This window comes from Nerophis ophidion, unplaced genomic scaffold, assembly GCF_033978795.1.
Source record: "Nerophis ophidion isolate RoL-2023_Sa unplaced genomic scaffold, RoL_Noph_v1.0 HiC_scaffold_42, whole genome shotgun sequence".
In the NCBI taxonomy this organism is placed as follows: domain Eukaryota; kingdom Metazoa; phylum Chordata; class Actinopteri; order Syngnathiformes; family Syngnathidae; genus Nerophis; species Nerophis ophidion.
The window spans coordinates 787,501-814,000 of NW_026906964.1; the positions used below are offsets into that span (position 1 = coordinate 787,501).

Sequence of the window (26,500 nt, forward strand, 5' to 3'; positions counted from 1 at the left end):
AGTAAGGAACATCGAATAAGGATTTTTTTCAATAAATTCCATGGGCTGTCATCATTAATTGGGATTTTTTTTGCCAGCTTAGGTCCAATATTAACAAAAAACATATTGAAGCCGTCAGCAATCATCTTCTTGTCACTTATGATTTGGTCGTTCTCAACAAAAAACTCGGGATAACAAGGACTGTTTGAACAATGCCCAATAATTGTATTTAATACCTTCCAAATTCCCTTTATATCATTTTTCTTTTGGATTAATAGTTTGCTGGTGTATTCTTTCCTGCTTGCTCTTAATATGCTAGTTAATTTATTTTTATATGTTTTGTACTTTTCTTCAGTTTCTATGGTTTGATGCCTATAGAAAAGTCCTATATAAATAATTTGTCCTTTTGCAAGCGTTCGCAAGCCCTTTGGTTATCCATGGAGTTTTTTTGGAGTTAATTATAGTGCATTTTTTGATGGGGCAGAGTGTATCATAAAGTCAGAAAAAAATGTCATGAAATAAATTACAAGCTGCATTTATATCTGACGTTTGAAAAACAGAATCCAAGTTTTGTTTCGCTAAATCATTTTTAAGTGCTGGTAATGATCGTTCAGTTGTGGCTCTTTGATAATATTCACTAATTCCAGGTTTGGATGTTTTGCAGTTATTATTGTACACCATGAACACTGGTAAATGATGACTGAGGTCACTCACTAACAAGCCTCCAGTTACAGTCTGATCCACAATGTTACAGAATATGTTGTCAATAAGTGTGGTGCTGTGTGTTGGGATTCCTGTGGCTGGTGTAATCAGTGGGAATAAGCCCATGCAGAACATGCTGTCAATAAATTCTGCGCTGTGTTTGTGTTTATTAGGATTCAAAAGGTTGATATTTAAGTCACCGCATACTATATATTTTTTGTTCCTTTTTAATAATTTTTCCATCCATTCATTAAATATTTTCAAGTCGGATTCTGGTGTTCTATAAACGCAGCTTACAATAATGTGTTTCCTATTTGAAAATGATAATTCCACAGTGATGCATTCAAAGAGTTCCTCAACAGCTAAACACATATCATTTACAATACTACAGTTGATATTTTTGTCCACATACAGAGCCACACCTCCTCCTCTCTTAGTTTTACGGTTGGTGCAAAACATTTCATACCCATTTAATTCAAACTCATTACATGTCTTCTCATTCATCCATGTCTCTGAAATACCTATAATATTAAATGGAGATTTGAATTGACTCAAGTAGTCCTGGATATCATCAAAATGAGAGTATAGACTCCTGCTATTAAAATGTACTAGAGATATGTTATCATCTTGCATAAATGTTTTATCAAATGTGACATCAGTATAATATAAACAATAATTGATGGTCTTTTGAGGAGCATTTCTATCTGGATCCATTCCTCTCATAAATCTTTGTGATTTGCAGTTGATGTGGTCAGAAAAATGGATTGATTCCAAATTTTGGGAGTTCATCAAATCTTCATTCTCCTCTATTTCAGAGGGGAATTCACTATCAGAACTATACATATCGAGTTATTTCAGGAACATGAAAAAAGGAAGAGGGTGTGTGATCAAGTTCAGATAAATGATTCCTTTGTTCATGAAACATGAACAAGAGAAGAGGGCATGTGGTCAAGGACTGTGGGCCACAGACACACAACACAAACATGCACACAACAACTGGACCATTCAAACAAAAACATAAACAAAATCTCATCCACACACAGAGAAAAATACACTCACACATTGCAGGCAATACATAAACACGGAAAAATATATGACTCTTGGCTATATATATATGTAGGTGTGGGAAAAATCACAAGACTACTTCATCTCTACAGAAGTGTTTCATGAGGGGTTCCCTCAATCATCAGGAGATTTTAATGGAAGCATTCACATACAATGGTTTATATAGGGCACAGAGTGGGTGGGTACAGGCAGGCGTAGGGGCGTGGTGATTGGCTCATGTGTTACCTAGGAGGTGTTTCCGTCTGGGGCGGCATGTTGAAATGATTTCACTGCGCTTGTTGAGGGATGACAGATCTGGATGATATATAATAAACAGTTTCTCTTTTAAGCATAGGTTGCATCTTTTATTACCACTGTTGTAAGGTGTGCTGGATGCAAGAATTTGCCATGTTGTTGAATATTCAACATTATTGTCTTTGAGGTTCCAAATGTGCTTGCTGAGTTCTGTAGAATTCCGCAAAGTCTGGTTTCTAAAGGAGGCCTTGTGAATATTCCATCTGGTTTCAAACGCTCCTTCGGTTAATCCTACGTACGTGTCGGATGTGTTAATGTCCTTGCGTGTTACCTTTGCTTGGTAAACCACTGATGTTTGTAAGCACCCTCCGTTGAGAGGGCAATCAGGTTTCTTGCGACAGTTACATTCCTAGGAATGTAACTGTCGCAAGAAACCTGATTACATTCCTAGGAATGTAACTGTTGCAAGAAACCTGATTATTAACTTATTATTATTGCGCTCTATCACGGTATCGAGCACTATCCTCTGGATAATCCAATCAAGATATATATATATATATATGTATATATATATATATATATATATATATATTTATATAAACATACATATACACACATATCATATATATGTATATATATAAACATACATATACACACATATCATATATATATATATATAAACATACATATACACACATATCATATATATATATAAACATACATATACACACATATCATATATATATATATATATATATTTATATGTATATATATATAACATATGTATGAGGCATAGTAAGTATCACATATTAAATATAGAACAACTTCAAAATGCAAAAATAGTTTCCTAACTAATTCCCTAATCTGCTGGATTGTCAAAAAAGTGTTGTTGGGAGCCTTTGGAGAGTTTGATAGTTGCTCAATAGATGAGAAAGGCTTCAAAGACAGCTTTTCGAGCACTGTACATCGTGGAGAGCAGGGTCGTCTCAGCTTGGCCGTCGCGTCACTGTAGTCACTGTAGTCACTGTAGTCCCTGTAGTCACTGTAATCACTGTAGTCACTGTAGTCACTGTAGTCACTGTAATCACTTTAATCACTGTAGTCACTGTAATCACTGTAGTCACTGTAGTCACTGAAATCACTTTAATCACTGTAGTCACTGTAGTCACTGCAATCGCTGTAGTCACTGTAATCACTGCAATCACTGTAGTCACTGTAGTCACTGTAATCACTGTAGTCACTGTAGTCACTGTAGTCACTGTATTCAAAGGTAATCACTGTAGTCACTGTCACTGCAGTCACTGTAATCACTGTAGTCACTGTAATCACTGTAATCACTGTAGTCACAGTAGTCACTGTGGCCACTGTGATCACTGTAATCACTGTAGTCACTGTAGTCACTGTAATCACTGTAGTCACTGTAATCGCTTTAATCACTGTAGTCACTGTAGTCACTCTAGTCAGTCTAGTCACTGTAGTCACTGTAGTCACTGTAGTCACTGTAATCACTGTAGTCACTGCAGTCACTGTAGTCACTGTAATCACTGTAGTCACTGTAGTCACTGTAATCACTGCAGTCACTGTAGTCACTGTAGTCACTGTAATCACTGTAGTCACTGTAGTCACTGCAGTCACTGTAGTCACTGTAATCACTGTAGTCACTGAAGTCACTGTAGTCACTGTAGTCACTGCAGTCACTGTAATCACTGTAGTCACTGTAATCGCTGTAGTCGCTGTAGTCACTGTAGTCACTGTAGTCGCTGTAATCACTGTAGTCACTGTAGTCACTGTAGTCACTGCAATCACTGTAGTCGCTGTAATCACTGTAGTCACTGTAAACACTGTAGTCACTGTAGTCGTTGTAGTCACTGTAGTCACTGTAATCACTGTAGTCACTGTAGTCACTGTAATCACTGTAGTCACTGTAGTCACTGTGGTCACTGTAGTCACTGTAATCACTGTAGTCGCTGTAATCACTGTAGTCACTGTAAACACTGTAGTCACTGTAGTCGTTGTAGTCACTGTAGTCACTGTAATCACTGTAGTCACTGTAGTCACTGTGGTCACTGTAGTCACTGTAATCACTGTAGTCACTGTAGTCACTGTAGTCACTGTAGTCACTGTAGTCCGGGGCAAAGCCAACGGAGTTCCCGGAGAGCTGAAGAGGATGTTTTTCTAGCCTGGTTCAGGATGCGGTCCTTTTCCATGTACCGTAGACACCTGACAATCATGGTCCTGGGACGGGCAGATTGGAGCGGGGGGCCCTCATGAGCTCCGGAGGACGAGCAGCCAAGGCAGGGAACCACTTGGGGATGTTGGCGGGCAGGTAAGACAGCGTGTTATTTCCTTCTTCGCCTTCCTTCATGTCAATTATTCTAATGCTTCTGTCCTCCAGATCTGTCATTTTTTTCTCAATGTGTGTGAGCCTTCTGGTGAACTTGAGCATAGTGTCCTCATTGCTATGGACTGGTGTTTCAATAGAAGACACTTCATTGCGGACAGTTTCTATGTCGGCAGCGTGCTTGGATAAAGTATCTTGAATTGACCCAAGTTGATCCTCCAATCGCTGGAATCGCTTTTGGGATCTAACCTCAGTCTCATTGAAACATTTCCTGAGTAGAGTCTCAAGGTAGGCCTCAGTGACGACGGATGTTTGAGACGAGGACGATCCTGATTCCATTGTTGCCTTTTTCATTGAAATTTGTAGCATGTGTGCGAAAAATGAGGAAAGTGTTGTTCATAAAAGAAAAAAAAAAGTTATGGCAGAAATCCAAGTAGCTTAGAGTTTTTTTTAGAGCATGCACAGGGGAGCTTCAGTTTTCAACTTGCTCTACTCCGCCATCTATTAAATATTCCAAATATCATTTTCTTCTTATTAGTCAAATATCAAATGAGTAAACATTTGAAAGCAATAAGTAAACAAACCTGTTTTGTGTAACACAACTTGATGTTTCGTGAAAACAGCGTCCAGTAGTTGATTGTTCTCCTCTTTTGTTCTAGAAAGTTCCGCCTGGTATTCTGCTATCATTCTTTCTAACACTACAAATATTTCTTCAACGGCAGCAGTTAGTCGCTGATCCACCAACGCTCTCAACATTTGTAATGTAGACATTTTCACACAATCACAACACTTTACTCTCACACTTGATCTCTACTTAGCGATGTGTTGATAACTTCTGTGTCTTCTGTTAGCAGCTAACAAGCTAAGCTAACTAGCGAGCTAAGCTAACTAACAAGCAAAGATAGCACGAGAAGCGGCACAGTGCTTCTAGCGCATCCAGACGACTTTATCCTCTACTAAAGAATCAAATATGTATTTTATAGGCCATAAATATTTCAAACGGGAGAACAAATAATAAGACTGACTTATTAGCGTCCTGCTCACGTCTTTCTGCGTCGATGTGCTTTCACGACAGTTAGCACACTTGACGTTACAAGGCAGTACTGCTCTGCTTCTTCTTCTTTTCTGCTTTAAGAGTGCCACCTTCTGATATGGAGTGTGGACCGAGATTGAACCCTACTCTATAATATTTTATTTTATACAAGCTATCGGCCTATAATTACCTGCCACTTTCGGGTCTTTTCCTGGTTTGCATATTGGAATTATTACAGCTTCTTTCCACTCAGCTGCTCATTTTCCTCTTCATATATCCTGTACAGTTTATTACATACGCTCCTCTCATTTGCGGTACTTCAGTTTCCTAATGACACAGCCCACATAAGCTGCTGTGTGATTCCCCCACAGTTACAACACTTCATCTGTTCATGACTTCCACATTGTCCATATTCATGCTCCCCTCCACACCGTCCACATCTCATCTTAGCATGACACACACTACTATGTGCCCAGAGTGTTGGCACTTGAAACAACGTACTGGGGGTGGCACGTAAGTTCTAACCTAAAAGCTTAAAAACCCTACCATGATTCTTTCCGGGAGGACTTCCTGGACAAACTGCACTAGCACAGATTCACTCTCCGTCTTTTCTCCGTTTCTAAATGCCATTAATCTCTTCATCATTGTGACAGTTCCCCCTTTCATTTCTCTTTTCAAATCTTCTAAATGTTCTCCTCTTGGGATTCCTGTCACCACTCCTCTTGCCCCTTTTCATTCTCCCACTTCCATTATTTCCTTTAGTATCTTATTACACAGCTTTTGCAATCGCATTGCTTTGTACTTTTACTCTCCATTTTTACATTTAATCAAACTACTTCCGTCCTTTAGCACTTTGGCCATCTCCACCTCTCCAATGTCCTTCTTTCATCTCTTAACCAGTGTCATCAAATTAATATCTTTCATGTCTTGATCTGACTTCAATGTATATATAATCTTGCAATTATCTACATAATCTGTTTCCTCCTTTCTACTCTCTTAGCGCTCTACTTTCCTTCATGACCTCCTCTCCCCTTCTTTCCTCTCTCCCCTCTAGTCCTATCCATGTCCATACCTTCCTCATACATCAGCTCACTATCTCCTTCCATCTCTTTTTAAGCAGCTACCAGAAATCCATCGCTGGATAATGGAGAGGTTTTGTGAAATAATAATTAAAAAAAGAATCACCTAAAAGCAAAAATAAAAATGAACTAAATCTCCTCTGTTCTGTACATCATTGTCCAAGTGACATTATATTGTCATCTTCCTCTTTATGCCATTTCCTCAAGGTAACAGAAAAACATAATACAACCTGCCTATCATGTGATTCTACCATGTTGGCAAAATACAAACACACAATATATTGACATATATAACACATAAAACATGGAATTAGAAGTGAACAGTACCCATCCCTACCAGCAAGTGTTGTTGTACTGGAAACTAATTTACAAACACAACTTCATCACACACAATACTCCACTATGGAATTGTTCTTATATTAAAATGAGAAACAAATCCATCTTTGAACAGCAATGGTTTGAAAAAGGCATTCGGTCACTGATGCACTTATTGAGTGATACAAAATATTTTAATATTTCAAGATTTCATTAAGTACGACCTGCAAATAAAAATAATTACAAAAATTAAGAAGGCTTTCATTCAAAATATTTGAATTACAGTATGTCATTTTTTCAACTATTTACTATGAATTCTTTACTGTATTTTCTCTGGAACAAAACAATACTCATAACTTTATTTAATTTTTAAGATGTTGTTTTGCAATTGGATACAACACTTGTTCGTTCTGTGATAGGGAAACACAATAAACAGTTCATTTTAAGAATGTATGCAAAGTAAATCTCTGTGGGATGATGTACAATATTGGCTTTTGCCTGACACTCCAAACTTTGACTGATATTGATGTTGTTTTGGGGATGTTAAAAAAGAGAAAAAACAAAAAACACATTTTTAAACACAATACTGGATGTATTTGATGTATCCACAAATGTAAGATTTTTAAAACAAAGCCATCTTTCCACAAAACAACATATGCTGTTTTCTCTCACTTTTATACTGCATAAAGGCCTGGGGACATACATATAAAATAATCACAACACAACCATCATGATTCAGGGTAATAACGATAATTAACAAAATACATTATAGAGACCCATCAAATGATTCATAAAATCACACATTTTAAAAGTGAATAAAAGACAACTGTTCAAATGATGTATAAAGTAAATAATAATATGCTTCCTGAAGTGGTCCAGAAGATGTTTCAGATGTGAACCAGAACATACAGTCAAGAAAATAAGTATTTGAACACCCTGCTATTTTGCAAGTTCCTCCACTTAGAAATCATTGAGGGGTCTAAAATGTTCATGGTAGTTGCATGTCCACTGTATGACAGATAACCTAAAAAGAAAAATCCAGAAATCACAATCTATGATTTTTTAACAATTTATTTGTGTATTACAGCTGAAAATAAGTATTTGAACACCTGTCTATCAGCTAAAATTCTGACCCTCAAAGACATGTTAGTCCGCCTTTAAAAGTCCTCCTCCACTCCACTGTATTATCCTGAATCAGATGCACCTGTGTGATGTCGTTAGCTGCATAAAGACACCTGTCCACCCCATACGATCAGAAAGACCCACACATTCAGCATGGCTAAGAGCAAAGAGCTGTCCAAAGACACCAGACACAATAGTGTACAACTCCACAAAGATGGAAAGGGCTCTGGAGAAATTGCCAAGTAGCTTGGTGATAAAAGGTCCACTGTTGGAGCAATCATTAGAAAATGGAAGAAGCTAAACATGACGCTCAATCTCAATCAGAGTGGAGCCCCGTGCAAGATATCACCTGGTGGGGTCTCAATGATGCTAAGAAAGGTGAGGAATCAGCCCAGGACTACACGGCAGGACTTGGTCAATGACCTGAAATGAGCTGGGACCACTGTTTCCATGGTGACTGTTGGTAATACACTAAGACATCATGGTTTGAAATCATGCATGGCACGGAAGGTTCCCTGCTTAAACCAGAACATGTTAAGGCCCGTCTTAAGTTTGCCGATGACCATTTGGATGATCCAGAGGATTAATGGGAGAAAGTTTTGTGGACAGATGAGACCCAAATTGACCTTTTTGGTCATAATTCCACTATGTGTGTTTGGAGGAAGAAGAATGATGCGTACCATCCCAAGATCACCATCCCTACTGTGAAGCCTGGGGGTGGTAGCATCATGCTTTGGGGGTGTTTTTCTGCTCATGGAACAGGACGACTGTACTGTATTAAGGAGAGGATGACTGCAGCCATGTATTGTGAGATTTTGGCCAAAAATCTCCTTCCCTCAGTCAGATCATTGAAGATGAGTCGTGGCTGGATCTTCCAACATGACAATTACTCAAAGCACACAGCCAGGAAAACAAAGAAGTGGCTCATTAAGAACCATATCAAGGTTCCGGGGTGTCCTAGCCAGTCTCCAGACCTAAATCCAATTAAAAATCTTTGGAGGGAGCTGAAAGTCTGTGTTACTCAGCGACAACCCAGAAACCTGACTGATCTAGAGAAGACCTGAGTGGAGGAGTGGGCCAAAATCCCTCCTGCAGTCTGTACAAACCTGCTGAAGAACTACAGGAAATGTTTGACCTCTGTAATTGCAAACAAAGGCTACTCTACCAAATATTAATGTTGGTGTTCAAATACTTATTTTCAGCTGTATCACACGAATAAATTGTTCAAAAATCATAGGTTTTGATTTCTGGAATTTTCTTTTTAGGTTATCTGTCATACAGTGGACATGCACCTACTGTGAAATTTTCAGACCCCTCAATGATTTCTAAGTGGGAGAACTAGCAAAATAGCAGGGTGTTCAAATACTTATTATCTTCACTGTATATATATATATATATATATATATATATAAATATATATATATATATATGTGTGTGTGTGTGCACAAAATGTTTATTGCATGTAAAATATGTCTTTTATTGTTTACTCTCACCTTTTTACTCAAATTGTTCCGTCCATTTTTTAATATAAGTACACAATGTTGCATATTAATGCATTTACTTGACTGAAAAAAGCAGTAATATAAAATATCTAATCTATAAATGTAGAAATGTATTAAACAGATTGTTAGACAAACAACAATGTCACACATGTTATATGTGCTGAAGTTGTTAGAAAGTCAAAATGAAAGTCTTGAGAGTTTATTTCAAATCCTGCAGTTTCATTTGCTGCTGCTGTTCTCACCAGCACACTTGTGTTTCTTACACTGGTACTTAGAAGACAATCTTTCACCACACACACTGCAACTCAACACTTTCTCTCCTGGGTGTCTTCTCATGTGTGCTACAAGCTTTGATCGTCAACAAAAGCTTCTGTTGCAGATTCAACAGGAATGCGATTTTTCACCAGTGTGTGTTCTCATGTGTGTTTTCAAACTACTACTTTGTGTAAAACCTTTACCACAGATTGAACAAGAAAAAGGTTTTTCACCGGTGTGTGTCCTCATGTGTCTTTTCAAATGTTGACTTTGTGTAAAACCTTTACCACAGGTTGAACAGGAAAAAGGCTTTTCACCAGTGTGTGTTCTCATGTGTCTTTTCAAATTGTTACTGTCTGCCAAACCTTTACCACAGGTTGAACAAACAAAAGGTCTTTCTCCAGTGTGTGTCCTCATGTGTTTTTTCAAATTGCGACTTTCTACAAAACCTTCACTACAGATTGTACAGGAAAAAGTTTTTTCACCAGTGTGTGTTCTCATGTGTACTTTCAAATTCTGACGTTGTGTAAAACCTTTACTACAGAGTGAACAAAAAAAAGGTTTTTCTCCAGTGTGTGATCTTATGTGTAATTTCAGAGAACTATAGTATTTAAAGGTTTTGTGACAGAGAGAACATTTGAAGTGAGTGTTGTCAGTGTGACATGTCTTATCATCTTTAGAGTCTTCATCATCAGTGTCAGGAGAGTGTGACGTTGTGTCCTCACTATCTGATAGTGGAGCTAAGAGCTTGTCTGCTTGTGATCCTCCACAGTGGTCTCCATCAGCTTCTGTTGTCATGTGTTGTGTTGAGCTGCTGCTTGGAGGCTCCCCCCCTCCCCTCTCCTCACTTTCACCTTTCACCTCATCATCTTCACTCTTCACAGGGACACCAGTCACTGGGAACTCCTCCAACCATTTAGGCTGACTGATGCCCTTTTCCTCCTCTTCCTCTTTAATCTGCGGCGGCTCTTGGTCCTCCTCTTCCTCTTTAAAGTTGGGGGTCAGTGAGTCCTCCTCTTCCTTTTTGATGTGTAAGTTCAGTGGGTCCTCCGCTTGCCCTTTAATGTGAAGGGTCAGTTTAACATTATGGGTCTGTGGCTTCTCGTCTTCCTCTTTAATGTGGGGGGGCTGTGGCTCCTCTCCTCCCTCTTTGATGTGTTGGGAATGTGGTACCCCTTCTTCCTTGTGTATGTGGGGGTACTGTGGTTCCACCTCCTGCTCACGAGGAAGATGTTCTTCATCGAGGTCTGCGGGACAGGAGAAAACAAACATTCTTCAGAAAAGTCCAGTTTTGCTCAGTCACATGAGACAATGTCCTGCACCAACATATGATCTCACAATCTCATCAGTTTCCCCTCACAGCAGTCAGGGTACTTCCAGCTGACACATGAAGAAGACCTTCAGGGGAATGTCTTCCCAGGCCAACATCCAATCCATCTTATTCATATAAAAACTTCCTAAAAGTCATTCCTGCAATCCTTAATGGTAGACACCATACGTGAAAGTGTGCTGTTCTCCCTCTGAATAAGTCATACACACACAGGAAATAATGTACCACATGCCAGCCTCCACACAGTAGTACTAGTGATGAGCTCCCCCTGCTGGTGGACAATAATTAGTCATTTTCACATTCTCTTTAGAGACATGTCTGTTATAAAAGAAGCATGAGCACAGTCAACATCTTGGCCAAGAAAGATGACATCTGTTTTGCTTTCATTTAGATAGTGTCACCACAGTTAAACTGGGAAGAAGTAATCAGATTACTGACTACACCTTCAAAAGATAACTTGTTTACCTTATGAATGATAGTAATAATGGATTATATTAATTTAGTGCGTTTCTAGACACTCAAATTGGGTTAGAGTGAGAATTGAAAAGGCATCATTCATGCAGTCCACACATTCAATCAAAATCAGTATCAGACAGACCGTATTTCCTTGAATTGCCGCCGGGTATATAGTATGCGCCTGCCTAGAATTACTGCTGGGTCTAACTCGTTTTGCAAACTAATTAGCGCGTGCTTAGCATTACCGCCGGCTCAGGATGAACCCCGAGTCAAACTCGTTTCGCTAAATAATTAGCATATGCCTAGAATTTCCGCCGGGTCACACTAGTCACGTCACGAGTGACACTTCACCTGTCATCATTTTCAAAATGGAGGACACTGATTTCAATAATTTGAAATCGCATCAAGGGAAAAAGATTAAGCGCTATTCAGTAGGATTTAAGGTCCAAGCTGTTGAAGATGCTAAAAAGAACAGTAAGCAGCTATGTTTTATTAATATACCGTAGCTGCGTGTGTCAAATATGAGTCATTAAATGACTCCCGCCTCTTGGTGGTAGAGGGCGCTAGTGATCCTTCTTGCGACTACTCGGCTGAAGAAGAAGTGACAACAAGCAGCAAGAGTGAGCAGCGTGTGTTTATTTGTTTCTCTTGCTTGCACTTTTAACATGGAGGATTACATATATCTAAAATAAAACAATTTTCAAAACTGGACTTTCAATCGAAGCAGGAGGTGATAAAGGAAGATCTCCATCGAGACAGAGAGACTTTGAACCTGAAGAAAGATAAGGAAGACTTCTATAAACAAGTTATCGATGCTTTTGATCAGAAGGAGCTGTGCATGGACTTCATTTATAAGTAAAGGTAAGACCATAATAACGTGTTTTTTAAATTAAATGTGCTTTTCATGATGGTATCCTTACATCACACTCAAATTTTTAAGCGCAGGACTAATTTTACCGCATGTCTTTGGTAAGTGCTGGAGTGAGAAGAGGTTTTATAATAATTACCGCATGCTTGCCTTTACCACATCCCTTTGGTAAATGCCGGAGTGAGAAGAGGTTTTAAATTAATTAGCGCCCCGGCGGGGCAATTCAAGGAAATACTGTACTTTATTAATCTCCAAGGGAAAGTTACATTTTTCAGCAATATGGTAAGCTACATTTAATAATAATAATAACAATAATAATAATAAGTAGATGAGGCAATTTTTCAAGGAATTGCGTGTGAATGCTCCAATGCTGATATTGAACTGAATTGCTGACAGAATGTAGTGTGAATGTAAGAATAGTTTGAATGTTAAAATGGTTTAAATCAGGGGTCTCAAACATGCGGCCCGTGAGACGTTATTATGCGGCCCGCACTTTGATATGACAATTTAATGTTGGTGCGGCCCGCGAGTTTAATATGAATGGCGCTTGACAGAGTCATACTTGCCAACATCCCCAATTTTCCCGGGAGACCCCTGAATTTCAGGGCATCAATTTTCTCAAAGCCCCTGTAGATTTGTACCAGATCAAAAATATTCAGGGAGTGCCATAAGGGTGCTGCCTTTAGCGCCCCCTACATCATGAACTGACAGCGTGCAAGCCTAGTTGTATGTTGCATCTGGCCATGAAATATCTATGTGTGTTATTGCAAGATATATTTGATCAACAGCTACACACGTCACACTAAGGGTGGCCGTAAGAAAAACTTTAAGACTGTTACAAATATGTGCCAGATTGTGAACCCACACCAAACAAGAATGACAAACACATTTCGGGAGAACATCTGCATCATAACACAACATAAACACAACAGAACAATTACCCAGAATCCCATGCAGACCCAACTCTTCCGGGCTACAATATACACACCACCGCTACCACCAACCCCCTACCCTCCCTACTTGCGTCGGTTGAGGTGTTGTATATTGTAGCCCGGGAGAGTTAGGGCTGCATTTGTGTTAGTGTGCGGAAATTTTCCCAAAATGTGTTTGTCATTCTTGTTTGGTGTCGGTTCACAGTGTGGCGCATATTTGTAACAGTGTTAAAGTTGTTTATACAGCCACCCTCAGTGTGACCTGTATGGCTGTTGAACAAGTACGTCTTGCAGCCACGTACGTTGTTCTGCACAAGATTCATACAACATGTTGTGGAGCCGGCATGTTGGTTGTGTGATATAAAAGCATGCGCGATGACATGTAGTGGAGCAGTAGTCCTCTTTTAGGGGGTGCGCAAACCCCTGAAAGGTACTTGAAGGTATGCCAAGGGACAAGTGAGATTTATTAAAAACATTCTAAAAAAAAACAGCAATTCATAAATCCTTTATAAATATGTTTGTTGAATAATACTTCAATGAAATATGAATGTAAGTTTATAAACTGAAAAAATAATTTAAAAAATCCAACATTCAGTGTTGACAGCTAGACTTTTTGTGGACATGTTCCATAAATATTGATGTTAAAGTTTTTTTGTTTTTTTTTGTGAAGAAATATTTAGAAGTAAGTTGATGAATCCAGATGGATCTCTATTACAATCCCCAAAGAGGGCACTTTAAGTTGATGATTACTTCTATGTGGAGAAATCTTGATTTATAATTAAATCACTTGTTTACTTTTCAACAAGTTTTTTTATTTATGTTTATATCTTTTTTTCCAAATATTTCAAGAAAGACCACTACAAATGAGCAATATTTTGCACTGTTATACAATTGAATAAATCAGACACTGATGACATAGTGCTGTATTTTACTTCTTTATCTCTTTTTTTTCAACCAAAAATGCATGGCTCTGATTAGGGGGTACTTGAATTAGAAAAATGTTCACAGGGGGTACATCACTGAAAAAATGTTGAGAACCAATGTTGTAGAGGACGTTAAAGGCAGTGCAGTCACGGCAGCCCTTAATAATGTCGGCCGGGTGAAAATTGGTAAAAATTGGGGAGAATGGTTGCACCGGTAGATTGTCGGGAGGTGCACTGAAATTCAGGAGTCTCCCGGAAAAATGGTGAGGATTGGCAAGTATGTTGCTAGGGCGGGAAAGCCATTCATAGAAAGTGAATTCATTAAAAAGCGCATGTTACATTTTTTAAGAAATCTTTTCTTGCGGCCCAGCCTCACCCAGTTTCTGCATCCAGTGGCCCCCATGTACATTGAGTTTCAGACCCCTGGTTTAAATGGTGAAGAGTTTGAATTTAAAGGAAAATTGAAATTTCGTTTGGAACTTGAGAAAGTGTTAGTTTGAATGTCCAGGATGAGTGGAATGAGTTGATGCTGGAATGGTTTGAATAGGTTGAAAAATGTGGGGATGGTGCAACTTGGAAAAATGTCACTCCGGTGGGTGTACGCATGTGTGGAAGGTACGTAGACACAGAAAACTCCCCCACAAGCATGTTTGTGTGATTGACAGAAATATTTCAAGTCAATGTCCAGAGGTATTAAAACATTAGTCAATCAATCAGACAAACGGTCAATGAACTTTGCAGTCATGGATACACTGTGTGTTTATTTTCTCCGGCTGCGGCTCTCGAACTGCATACAAAAGGCCTTCTTTTGTTCGTTTGGTCTGAAAGCGTAAAAAAGCGCTGCCTCAATATGGCACAAATAAAGCTGGTCCGGGGGCCCAAACGTTGCCATTCTTTTGTGAGTGTAGTCCTTATGTGACATCATCATGTCATGTTCATGAGGAAGCTGAGCTTGTTTCATACACGACTCCCCTCAGCCGTCTCCACTCCAACACGCATGAGCAGCTAACTTGGCTAACATTAGCAGGTCTGGTGATGCACCACACGTGACCTACGGTGGCCTAGGATGGACAAACCAGACAATTCTCACAAGACCACAACTCTTCTTCTCTCACCTTCCCAAAGTAATAATCTAGTCAATAATCACTGAACTCAACAAAAAAAATAAAGCATATTATTTCAACAATGACTTACGGAGTCACAGAATTGGCTAATAAAACAAAATCTACTGTTCACTGCACAATATTAGGGAAATTGACACAAATATAAGAGAAATGTTGTCATTCTTAGAAAAAGCAACATTTGTTAGAGAAAATAATGCCTTGCCGGTAAGGTCTATTCCGGTGTACTGGAGAGGAGGCTACGACAAATAGCCGAACCTCGGATTCAGGAGGAACAGTGTGGTTTTCGTCCCGGTCGTGGAACTGTGGACCAGCTATACTCTCAGCAGAGTCCTTGAGGGTACATGGGAGTTTGCCCAACCAGTCTAGATGTGCTTTGTGGACTCGGACAAGGCACAGATCTTATTGTGGCGGTCCGCTCCTTGTATGATCAGTGCCAGAGCTTGGTCCGCATCGCCGGCAGTAAGTCAGACACCTTTCCAGTGAGGCTTGGACTCCGTCAAGGCTGCACTTTGTTACCGATTCTGTTCGTAACTTTTATGGATAGAATTTTTATGCGCAGTCAGGGCGTTGAGGGGATGTGGTTTGGTGGCTGCAGGATTAAGTCTCTGCTTTTTGCAGATAATGTGGTCCTGGTGGGTTCATCTGGCCAATATATTCAGCTCTCACTGGATCAGTTTCAGCAGAGTGTGAAGCGACTGGGATGGAAATCAGCACCTCCAAGTCCGAGTCCATGGTTCTCACCCGGAAATGGGTGGATTGCCAATATCCGGCTTGGGGAGGAGATCTTGCTTCAAGTGGAGGAGTTCAAGTACCTCGGAGTTTTGTTCACGAGTGAGGGAAGAGTGGATCGTGAGATCAACAGGCGGATCGGTGCGGCGTCTTCAGTAATGCGGACACTTTATCGATCCGTTTTGATGAAGAAGGAGCTGAGCCGGAAGGCAAAGCTCTCAATTTATTGTTCAATCTACGTTCCCATCCTCACCTATGGTCATGAGCTTTGGGTTATGACCGAAGGACAAGATCACGGGTACAAGCTGCCGAAATGAGCTTCTTCCGCCGGGTGGCGGGGCTCTCCCTTAGAGATAGGGTGAGAAGCTCTGTCATCCGGGAGGAACTCAAAGTAAAGCTGCTGCTCCTCCACATGGAGAGGAGCCAGATGAGTTGGTTCGGGCCACGGGGAAGACCCAGGACACATAGTGAAGACTATGTCTTCCGGCTGGCCTGGGAATGCCTCGAGATCCCCCGGGAGGAACTGGACGAAGTGGCTGGGGAGAGGGAAGTCTGGGTTTCTCTGCTTAGGCTGCTGACCCCACGACCCGACCTCGGATAAGCAGAAGAAGATGGATGGATGGAAAATGTGTTCTGGACCACTCATTCATCCTTTAAACACACAATTGTCCCGTCCTTTAGGCGGTCATTTGGAATAGCGACTAAGCTACGAAGCTAAAACTGGCAAGGAAAATCCATACACCTGCAACACATCTCATCTGCTTGTGTTGTTGTGAACGACATCATCAATGTTGGAATAATGTAGAAACAGGACAGCAGTCGCAAGTGTCGCCTCCACACATCGTTCTGAGAACAGCAACACACTTCCCCCTTCAGAATAATAGGTCTGACTGCGCTAACAAAATAAAGGTTAAAAAAAAAAAACACCTTACACAAGCATAATGTACTTATTGATGCATTTACACAATTATTATGCTTTGACCCAAAGTACGGGTCAAAATTGTTCAAAGATTTATTGCACAAATAAATGTGAGCGACTCTGCATTTAATCAACAAACTGGAAAGAAAATAACATTTGCCTTGGTGCCCTTCTAACTTGCCTTGGTGCCCTAAAATATGAGCCCTCCTTTAAGGCAACACTTGTCTTGACCTTAAAGGGGAACATTATCACAATTTCAAAAGGCTTAAAACCAATAAAAATCAGTCCCCAGTGGCTTGTTTTATTCTTTGAAGTTTTTTTTTCCAAAATGTTACCCGTCCCGGAATATCCTTAAAAAAAGCTTTAAAGTGCCTTATTTTAGCTATCTTCGAAGCCACTGTCCATTTTCCTGTGAGGTCATCCAGTGCTGCCAATACAAACAACATGGCGGTTACCACAGCAAGATATAGCGACATTAGCTCGGATTCAGACTCGGATTTCAACGGTTTAAGCGATTCCACGGATTACACATGTATTGAAACGGATAGAGTATGGAGGCAGATAGCGAAAACTAAATTGAATAACAAACTGAAGCTATTGAGCGAATAACTATTGACGCTATTCGGCCATGTTTGCCTTAGCACCGCCGGTAAAATGTGCAGACCAACGATCGGAAGTTTCGCATCTTGTGAAACTGGATCAACTTAAACCCGTCGATTGGTAAGTGTTTGTTTGGCATTAAATGTGGGTGGAGGGAAACGCTGGATTTAAAAATAGTTTCAATTGTACATACAGCTAGCTTAAATAGCATGTTAACATCGATTAGCTGGCAGTCACGATGCGACCAAATAAGTCTGATTAGCACATAAGTCAACAACATCAACAAAACTCACCTTTGTGATTTCGTTGACTTCATCGTTGCAAATGCATCTGCAGGTTATCCATACATCTCTGTGCCATGTCTGCCTTAGCATCGCCGGTAAAATGTGCAGACACTGCGGCACATTCAATGGGGGTCTGGCGGCCGATTTCTTGCCACTTTCGCATCTTTGGGCCAGTGGTGCAACTTGAATCCCTCCCTGTTAGTGTTGTTACACCCTCCGACAACACACCGACAAGGCATGAAAAAACGGAAAATAACAGAGCGGAGACGCTGTGTTTGTAATGTGTTTGAGAAAATGAAAATGGCGGCTTCATTACCTAGGTGACGTCACATTCTGACGTCATCGCTCCTGAAGCGATAAACTGAAAGGCGTTTAACTCGCCAAAATGTACCCATTTAGAGTTCGGAAATCGGTTAAAAAAATATACGGTCTTTTTTCTGCAACATCAAAGTATATATTGACGCTTACATGGGTCTGCTGATAAGGTTCCCCTTTAAAAAGGAAACATTTGAGGCATGTCGATGATGTGCTTTTTTCCTATCCATCCATCCATTTTCTACCGCTTTTCCCTTTTGTTTTCCCTTTTGGACTTACAGGTGGGCAGAAGAAGGGATACACCCTGGAAATTTCCATTCAACCTTTACATTATTTATTCAAATCGTATCCTAATTAAAAATGTATCCTCCAGTTTGTGGCTATTGTAAGGCATATTTCCAAAGGATATGCATTTTTACAGGATGTTTTAGAGATAGCGATTAAAAAATGACTTCTGGGTATATTATATTGATCAACTAATTCTTATTTAGGGGGCTTAGTGAGCGGAATAGAGGTGATCCCATTGACTCCATTGATAAATCTAGGATAGTTAAGATTTTGCTGACGTTTCTTTAGAACTTAGAATTCATAAAAAATAAAAAACAAAACATGTTAATGTCTAACATAAGGTTTGTGAACAATAGGCACAGTTAAAAGAAAAAAACAGATCCCCTTTGATATGTTTTCTACATCCTGTGAACGGGTTGATGCTGTGGTGAAAGTGGGAAAATAAATGCATGTCGGGAAAATGCAAATTTCAGCAGAAATGGTTTTGAAACGTTTTAAAACCTGGTTAAAGATACACATGCCTTTCTGGCATGTGTATGTTGTAAAATGATGGTAGAATTAGCTTTATTATTTGTGTCATGCCCCCGGCCCGGCTCTGACTTGTTCCACCACTGACAGTTTGTAGTACAAATGGACTGGGATATGTAACTCATCTTTAGTAGTTACATTCCACAGAACACAGACAACCACGTGGTTGCAAGACCACGTTGCAAGTAGCAGACGGAATGCATCATCCTCACAAGACAACACAACTTCTTATACACAATATATTAAGCATAGTGTTATTCATCAAATATAAAGTTAGTAAAGATGTGAGAGTAAAAAGTAAACAAACCTGTTCTGTGTAACACAACTTGATGATGTTTCTTATAATAAACGTCCAGTAGTTGACGTTGTCGCTCGTCCTCCTCTTTTGTTGGACAAAGTTCCTCCTCATACTTTGCTATCCTTCTTTCGCACATTTTCACACAATCACAACACTTTACTCTCACACTTGATCTCTACTTAGCGATGTGTTGATAACTTCTGTGTCTTCTGTTAGCAGCTAACAAGCTAAGCTAACTAGCCAGCTAAGCTAACTAACAAGCAAAGATAGCACGAGAAGCGGCACAGTGCTTCTAGCGCATCAATACCACTTTATCCTTTACTAAAGAATCAAAGATGTATTTTATAGGCCGTAAATATTTCAAACTGGAGAACAAATAATAAGAGTGACGTATTAGTCCTACTTGCGGCTTTCTGCGTCGATGTGCTTTCACGACAGTTGGCACACTTCCGCTGCCTTCCGTTCACGCCGGAAGCTGGGAATGACGTCACAGCCGAGGGGACGAAGAGGCAAAATATTGCCTGCCGTTACTGTTACCATGCTTTTCTTTCCTGTAATATTTATTTGAATAACAATGTGATATAAAAGAGTGTCTTATTTTTTAAAAAATAAATTCAAAGTATATCAAACAAAGCTTTAATGATGGGGTTCAGTGGCGCCCCCGTGCGACATTTATTGCAATGACAAGAGTGAAAGTGCTAGAAATTGTAGCGATATTACTGCCTGAATTATTTAAATTTACCCTTCCACGTGTTTTTATTGTTGTTCCCTACACCTCATTCCTACTTGCTCATTTCATCCAAAATACTCTCATTTATTTATTTTCATTTCTATTGAGGCTCTTCTCTTTTCAACAACATCAATCAGTGAATAGTTTGCATCTTCATTTGTTGCTCAGACTTTTAACGAGTCAAACTTGTTCAAGTTGTCTCACTTTAACAGCAACATACATCAAACTTTTTACTTCAGCGTTTCCGGAATCGTTGGTTTCACTTTTGAATAAGAAAATAACAATAATTAATCCAGGAAACAATGAGTAGTATCAGTTATGAGATGCGATGTACATCAGAATAATTTAATGTACACAAACATCACTCTATTGGCGGGAATTATTCCGAAATAACGGATATAATTGACCCCAAAGGGACAAGCGGTAGAAAATATTAATATAAAATAAGAGTGCACAGATCCAGTTACAATAAAAGAAAGGAAAAATCGAAAGAGAGGGAAAAAAAGTTCTCAAACTGATAACATGAAAGATGAACTCTTAAGTCTAAAAAGTGACTTTAGCGGCAAATAGCTGTCTCGTCAGCTGATGCGCGTGCTCGTAACCTCAGCGACCTGGCAACCAACCAAACCCCATTAAAAAAATAAAAAAATAAAATAAAATAATATTTTTTGGTAAAGCACATCCGAACCCCCTATTCACCTTGGCAACCCCAGGTAAAATATAGTTCAGCCAGTCTGTTTATATGATCACCCCATCTATTCACGTTCACGCGCAGAAAGAGCGCCGCGCGCTCCCGTCTCACCTGCTGGTGCGCGAGCCCGATAATTAGAGAGCTGCGTCTAATCAAGGAGAGCATAAGTCAGAAGACGCCACCGCAGCACAGAATGGGAGAAGGTTTGCTATCCTTGACGATAACCCACAGTTGTGACAAAAGCAAAAGCTGAACGGACAGCCGGTAAGATTACGCTTTATTACCCAAAAATATGTAAAACTATTGACAAAATACTGGTTGACTTTATTTGGAAAAACAAAATTCAGTATATAAATAAATCAGTTATAATGAACAATTACAATCAGGGTGGTCTAAACTTTCTTGACTTCACTACACTAAACAACACCTTTAAAATTAATTGGATAAGACACTACCTGAAAGACCCTACCTCAATTTGGAACTTTATTTCTCATCATGTATTCTCTAACCTTGGAGGCCTAACATTTTTGCTATTGTGTAATTCTAACATTGATAGGATTCCTGTTGCACTCTCAAACTTCCACAAACAAGCCCTTCTAGCATGCTCTCTTTTATACAAGCACAATAATTTTTCACCTACCAAATATATCATCTGGAACAATAAAGACATATGTTACAAAAGGAAATCTATTTTCCTCAACAATTGGTTTAACAATAACATTATTTTAGTGAGTCAGCTTTTCAATAAGGAAGGTCAACTTTTTAATTACCAAGAATTTCTCAACCATTTTAAGATACCTGTGACTCCCAAACAATTTTCCATTGTATTTGATGCCATTCCAACAGGTGTTATTATGTTGTACATTCCAACACCTGTTATTATGTTGTACATTCCAACAGTTGTTATTATGTTGTACATTCCAACAGGTGTTATTATGTTGTACATCCCAACAGGTGTTATTATGTTGTACATTCCAACAGGTATTATTATGTTGTACATTCCAACAGGTGTTATTATGTTGTACATTCCAACAGGTGTTATTATGTTGTACATTCCAACAGGTGTTATTATGTTGTACAGGGCTTACACACCTCCTCTTTCTGCTGTAAAAATTGTGAATGATCCACTTGACACTCCTGTGGGGAAACTTTGCTTTGATAAAAAAAAAAAAAAAAAAAGAAAAATCCGCAGCTTATTCCGAAATGATTGTGTGTCTGTCTCCTATGTCATTTCCTTATGGAATAATGTTGTAAATGACATCTGTTGGGTCAAAACGTGGTCCCTTCCTAACAGGTATTTACTTCCCAACAAAGTCAAAGAGATATCATTTAAAATCATTCCTGGTTATTACCCTGTAAAGACTGTAATGGTTAAATAGAAGAAGGACATTGATGTTATGTAACATGCACCCAGAGACTGTCAACCACTTGTTTTATACTTGTGAAAACACTCCATCACTATGGCAGGCATCTGTCGCTTCATCCTGGACAATATTTATGACAAATTTGTGCTTTGCTTTAAAGATGTGATTTTTGGTTTTACACTGTATGAACAAAAATGTGAAAAGGAATTTTACCTTTGCAACCTCATTATTTTGTTGGCTAAGTTTTATATTCATAAATGTAAGTTTCTCAATACCCGACCTATCTTTTGTGCCTTTAAAAAAGATTTTGAACTTTACATTAAAACACTCTCTACCTCTAACAACAAAAAAGCTGTGAAAACGATGATGCTGTGTTCCAAATTTAAGTTATTTAATGAATCTGAATGAACCTATGGCTTTGCACTTTGTTTATTATATATATATATATTTGTTTGTATTCTATTTTTGTTATTTTAAATTTACAACCCCCTGGCACTGTTTTGTGCTGTTTTCATAATGTTTTATAATGTTTTATATTGTTGTTTGGCTTACTGTTTGTAATTGTTGAAATGTATAAATAAAAATTTCAAAAAAAAAAAGGAAGGCAGCTGAACAGAGCAGTACAGCTTTGTAACGTCAAGTGTGCCAACTGTCGTGAAAGCACATGGACTGAGAAAGACGTGAGCAGGACGCTAATAAGTAGTGATGGGTTGATGAGGCTTCATGTATCGTTTGGACACATTGCAAAACTGTATTGATACTGTGTCAATACTGAGTCACTAAATAATGACATCTACTGGACAGTAAAAATCCCTACAGGCAACCTATGGACCGACTCAACTGACACTGATTTTATGACCTAGTATATACAATAATATAAACCAAGTCATTGTATTTCATTTAGGATTATTTCATATCTTCATTTAAATAATACTATATGTTTATCTTTTTTAGATACAGTCAATAAATAATGTGAACATGATTGATTGATTGAAACTTTTATGTATTAGTAGATTGAACAGTTCAGTACATATTCCGTACCATTTACCACTAAATAGTAACACCCCAATAAGTTTTTCAACTTGTTTAAATCGGGGTCCACGTTAAGCAATTCATGGTAAAAAGTAAATGGGGCCGAGCTGGACTCGAACAACCGCCCTATGGGAATCAACATGAACGCTTTTGGTCCTTCACTTTACCAACTCAGCTACCGGAGAAAACAACCCCATCACTGTGTTTTAATGTAATTAATTGGATGGTTGTGTGGGCGGGACAATACCGGAGAGTCTCCAGTGGAGACTTAATGAAACGACAAGAAAATGAACACAAATACATTTTTTTCCGATATATGATCAAAATATTCCCAGACGGCGGAAATGATCTCCGACGATGATAAATGACAAAAAAAAAAAAACAACGACAGAAGTGAGGCGATTCTGTTGGCAGCAGCATCTCCTTGACAGATGCACTTCCTTATTGTTAAGTGTTGTACTGTTGTACGCCCTTACTCATTGTGTCCATTAGAGGGCAGTGTTTACCTCTGTGTTACCTGACACCTATGTTTCCTGTTCCGGGGTCCTGAGTTCAATCTGTGTGTCTAGCGGCAGCATATTTACGATGCTGCCGATACAATAAATATATCTACAAGACCAAAGGCAAAGTGTGTCTCATGAGAGTTTGGCTACATCTCCACCGCAACGCACGATGCTCATCACTTATAAACACAGTTTGGCGCGCAGGTGCCAGTGCGACACAGTTCGCGTATCGGTCACGTGACCCAAACAGCTCATGATTGGTCACGTGACTTTCTAAAGGCGGCACGCACACCGACAAAAGGTTTCGAGAGGACTCTAACGGGAGAAGGAAGCTTCAGGAAGGAGAGACGCGGAACTACTAAGCATTTGGAGTCAATTTGGCGGCGGCGAGAGTGTCTAAATCTGTTTTGGCGGTTGAGCATAAGCTGTTTTGTGACTGGATGGAGATGGAAGGGGATAGTGACGGGATGTATGAGGATAGTATGGAAATGGATAGGACTAGAGGGGAGAGAGGAAAGAAGGGGAGAGGAGGGAGTGAAGGAAAGTCGAGTGCGAAAAGAGTGCATGAAGACGATGAAGAGGTTGATAAGAGGAAAAGGGTTATGGTGGATGAATATAAGATAATTTATACATTTAAATCAAACCAAGATATGAATGACATTAGTTTGATGACACTGGTTAAGGGATTAAAGAAGGACATTGGAGAGGTGGAGATAGCCAAGGTGCTCAGGGACGGACGGCTGTTGATTAAATGCAAAAATGGAGAGCAAAAGAACAAAGCAATGCGATTGCAAAAACTGTGCAACAAAATAATAAAGGAAAACATCGAAGTGGGAGAACGAAAGGGGGCAAGAGGAGTCGTGACAGGACTCCCAAGAGGAGAACATTTAGATGATCTGAAAAGAGAAATAAAATGAGGAACTGTCACTATGATGAAAAGAATGATGGCATTTAGGAACGGTGAAAAGACTGAGAGTGAATCCGTGCTAGTGCAATTTGCAGAGGAGGTCCTACCAGAGAGAATCATGATTGGGTATCCAAGCTTCTATGTTAGAGCTTACGTGCCACCCCCAGTACGTTGTTTCAAGTGCCAACGCTATGGGCACATAGTAGTGTGTGTCATGCTAAGATGAGATGTGGAAGGTGTGGAGGGGAGCATGAATATGGACAATGTGGAGAAAATGAACAGGTCAAGTGTTGTAATTGTGGCGGGAATCACACAGCAGCGTATGGGGGCTGCATCAGAAGAAAACAGGCAAAAGAAGTACAGCAAATCAGAGTTGAAAGAAATATTACATACACAGAGGCAGTTAAAATAAGAAATCAAGAAAGTGCAGAACAGGACAGAAGTGAAAATAGTTCAAGAAATAAAAAACAAGAGGCAGCAAATACAGGAATTTCCATGGACAAACTAGTTGTATTCCTGGCTTACGTGATAAATTGTACAGAACAGGCTAGAAACAAGACTGAGAAAATCAAAATAATCGTCAAAGCAGCAGCAAAGTTTTTAAATTTAAAAGAACTATCCTGGGAACAGGTGCAAGGTGAGCTACAGAGAGTAGACGAGACCGAGTCATGTGACCACAATCCAACGCCATGTTCATTGTTCAGTGGAATGCCAGAAGTTTGATAGCAAACGGAAAGGAATTAAAGGGATATATTAATAATATGAAAAATAAACCACATATAATATGTATTCAAGAAACATGGCTGAAGCCAAAATTAAACTTTATAATAAAAGGATATATAACGATACGTAAAGATAGGAATGATGGGCAAGGAGGAGGATGTGCCATATTTATTAAGGAAGACATGCAATATTCAATATTAAAAGTAAAACAAGAACTAGAGATAGTAGGAGTAGAAGTATGGAATAATAAAGAAAGATACAAAGTACTAAACTTCTATAATCCATGCAAGAAATTAGAAATTCACCAACTAGAAACAATAATGGAGCACTGGAGTGGCAATATTATTTGGTGTGGTGACTTTAATGCACATAGCACAATGTGGGGTGAAAGGGATGACTGGAATGGGGAAACATTGGAAGCACTTTTGGAGGAAAAAGAAGTGGTGTGTGTGAATGATGGGTGGGGAACAAGGTTAGATGTCGTCACGGGTAAAGAAACAGCAATAGATTTAACACTAGTGTCACAAGGGTTAGCAGGAAAGGTGGAGTGGGAAGTAAATAAATACAGCACAATGGGAAGTGATCACTATCCAATCTTCATTCACATAAACATAAATCATAGGACAGAAAGCACTAGGATAGAAGGAAGATGGAAGTATAATCATGGTGACTGGGGGAAATTTAGGGAAATTACCGACATAACTTTAAAGGAAGTAGATATAAATCAAGATATTGAACAATTAAATACAGATATTACGGGGTGCATAATAGAAGCAGCCGAACAGAGCATACCAAGGAATAGTATAGGGAGAAGAAGGAAGATAGTGCCGTGGTGGACACAAGAGTGCACAGATGCAATACAAGAACGGAATAGAGCATTTAGAATATTGAGAAGAACACATCATTTCCAAGACATGATCCAATATAAAAGGCATCAAGCTAGAGTAAGGTATGTTATTAAAAAAACAAGAAAACACCATTGGAGAACTTTTTGTGAAACACTAAATAGAACTACTCCTTTAAGCCAGGTGTGGGGAATGATCAAGAGAATGTCAGGGCTCAGAAAAGAACATAAACATCATGTGATGAAAGATGGAACGCGGAGTGTGGGAGGAAATAAAGAAAAAGCAGAACTTTTAGCAAAAACCTTTGTTAAAGTGCACAGTAATGATCATTTGAGAAATGTAGAAAAACAAAAGAGAGAAGAAACAATTAGTTTAAATATTGAGGAAATGAAGGAAGACAACGATAATAGTTTTACCAACACTATGGATATGACATTTTCTTTGGATGAAATGGTTCCAATTTTAAAAAAATTAAAAAATACGA

The 26,500-nt window shown here is 39.2% G+C and overlaps 1 protein-coding gene across 1 annotated transcript; it reads right to left on the bottom strand.

The window, feature by feature from the left end:
- Nucleotides 1-7,319: 7,319 nt before the first annotated feature.
- Nucleotides 7,320-19,684, bottom strand: LOC133546762 (zinc finger protein 33B-like). The gene is made up of 2 exons (XM_061892584.1): nt 19,231-19,684; nt 7,320-10,874 (listed from the first exon to the last, which is right to left on the bottom strand). The coding sequence occupies exons 1-2, from the start codon at nt 19,355-19,357 to the stop codon at nt 9,754-9,756; spliced, it is 1,248 nt and encodes a 415-aa protein (XP_061748568.1). The 5' UTR covers nt 19,358-19,684; the 3' UTR covers nt 7,320-9,753.
- Between the last annotated feature and the right edge of the window lie 6,816 nt (nt 19,685-26,500).

What these genes read in the sequence shown, in the direction of transcription:
- LOC133546762 (XM_061892584.1), bottom strand. Translation starts at nt 19,357, where the DNA reads ATGTGCGAAAGAAGGATAGCAAAGTATGAGGAGGAACTTTGTCCAACA. An exon ending in AGTTGTGTTACACAGAACAG is followed by an intron (nt 10,875 to 19,230) that starts GTTTGTTTACTT and finishes CCTGTCCCGCAG; the next exon opens with ACCTCGATGAAGAACATCTT.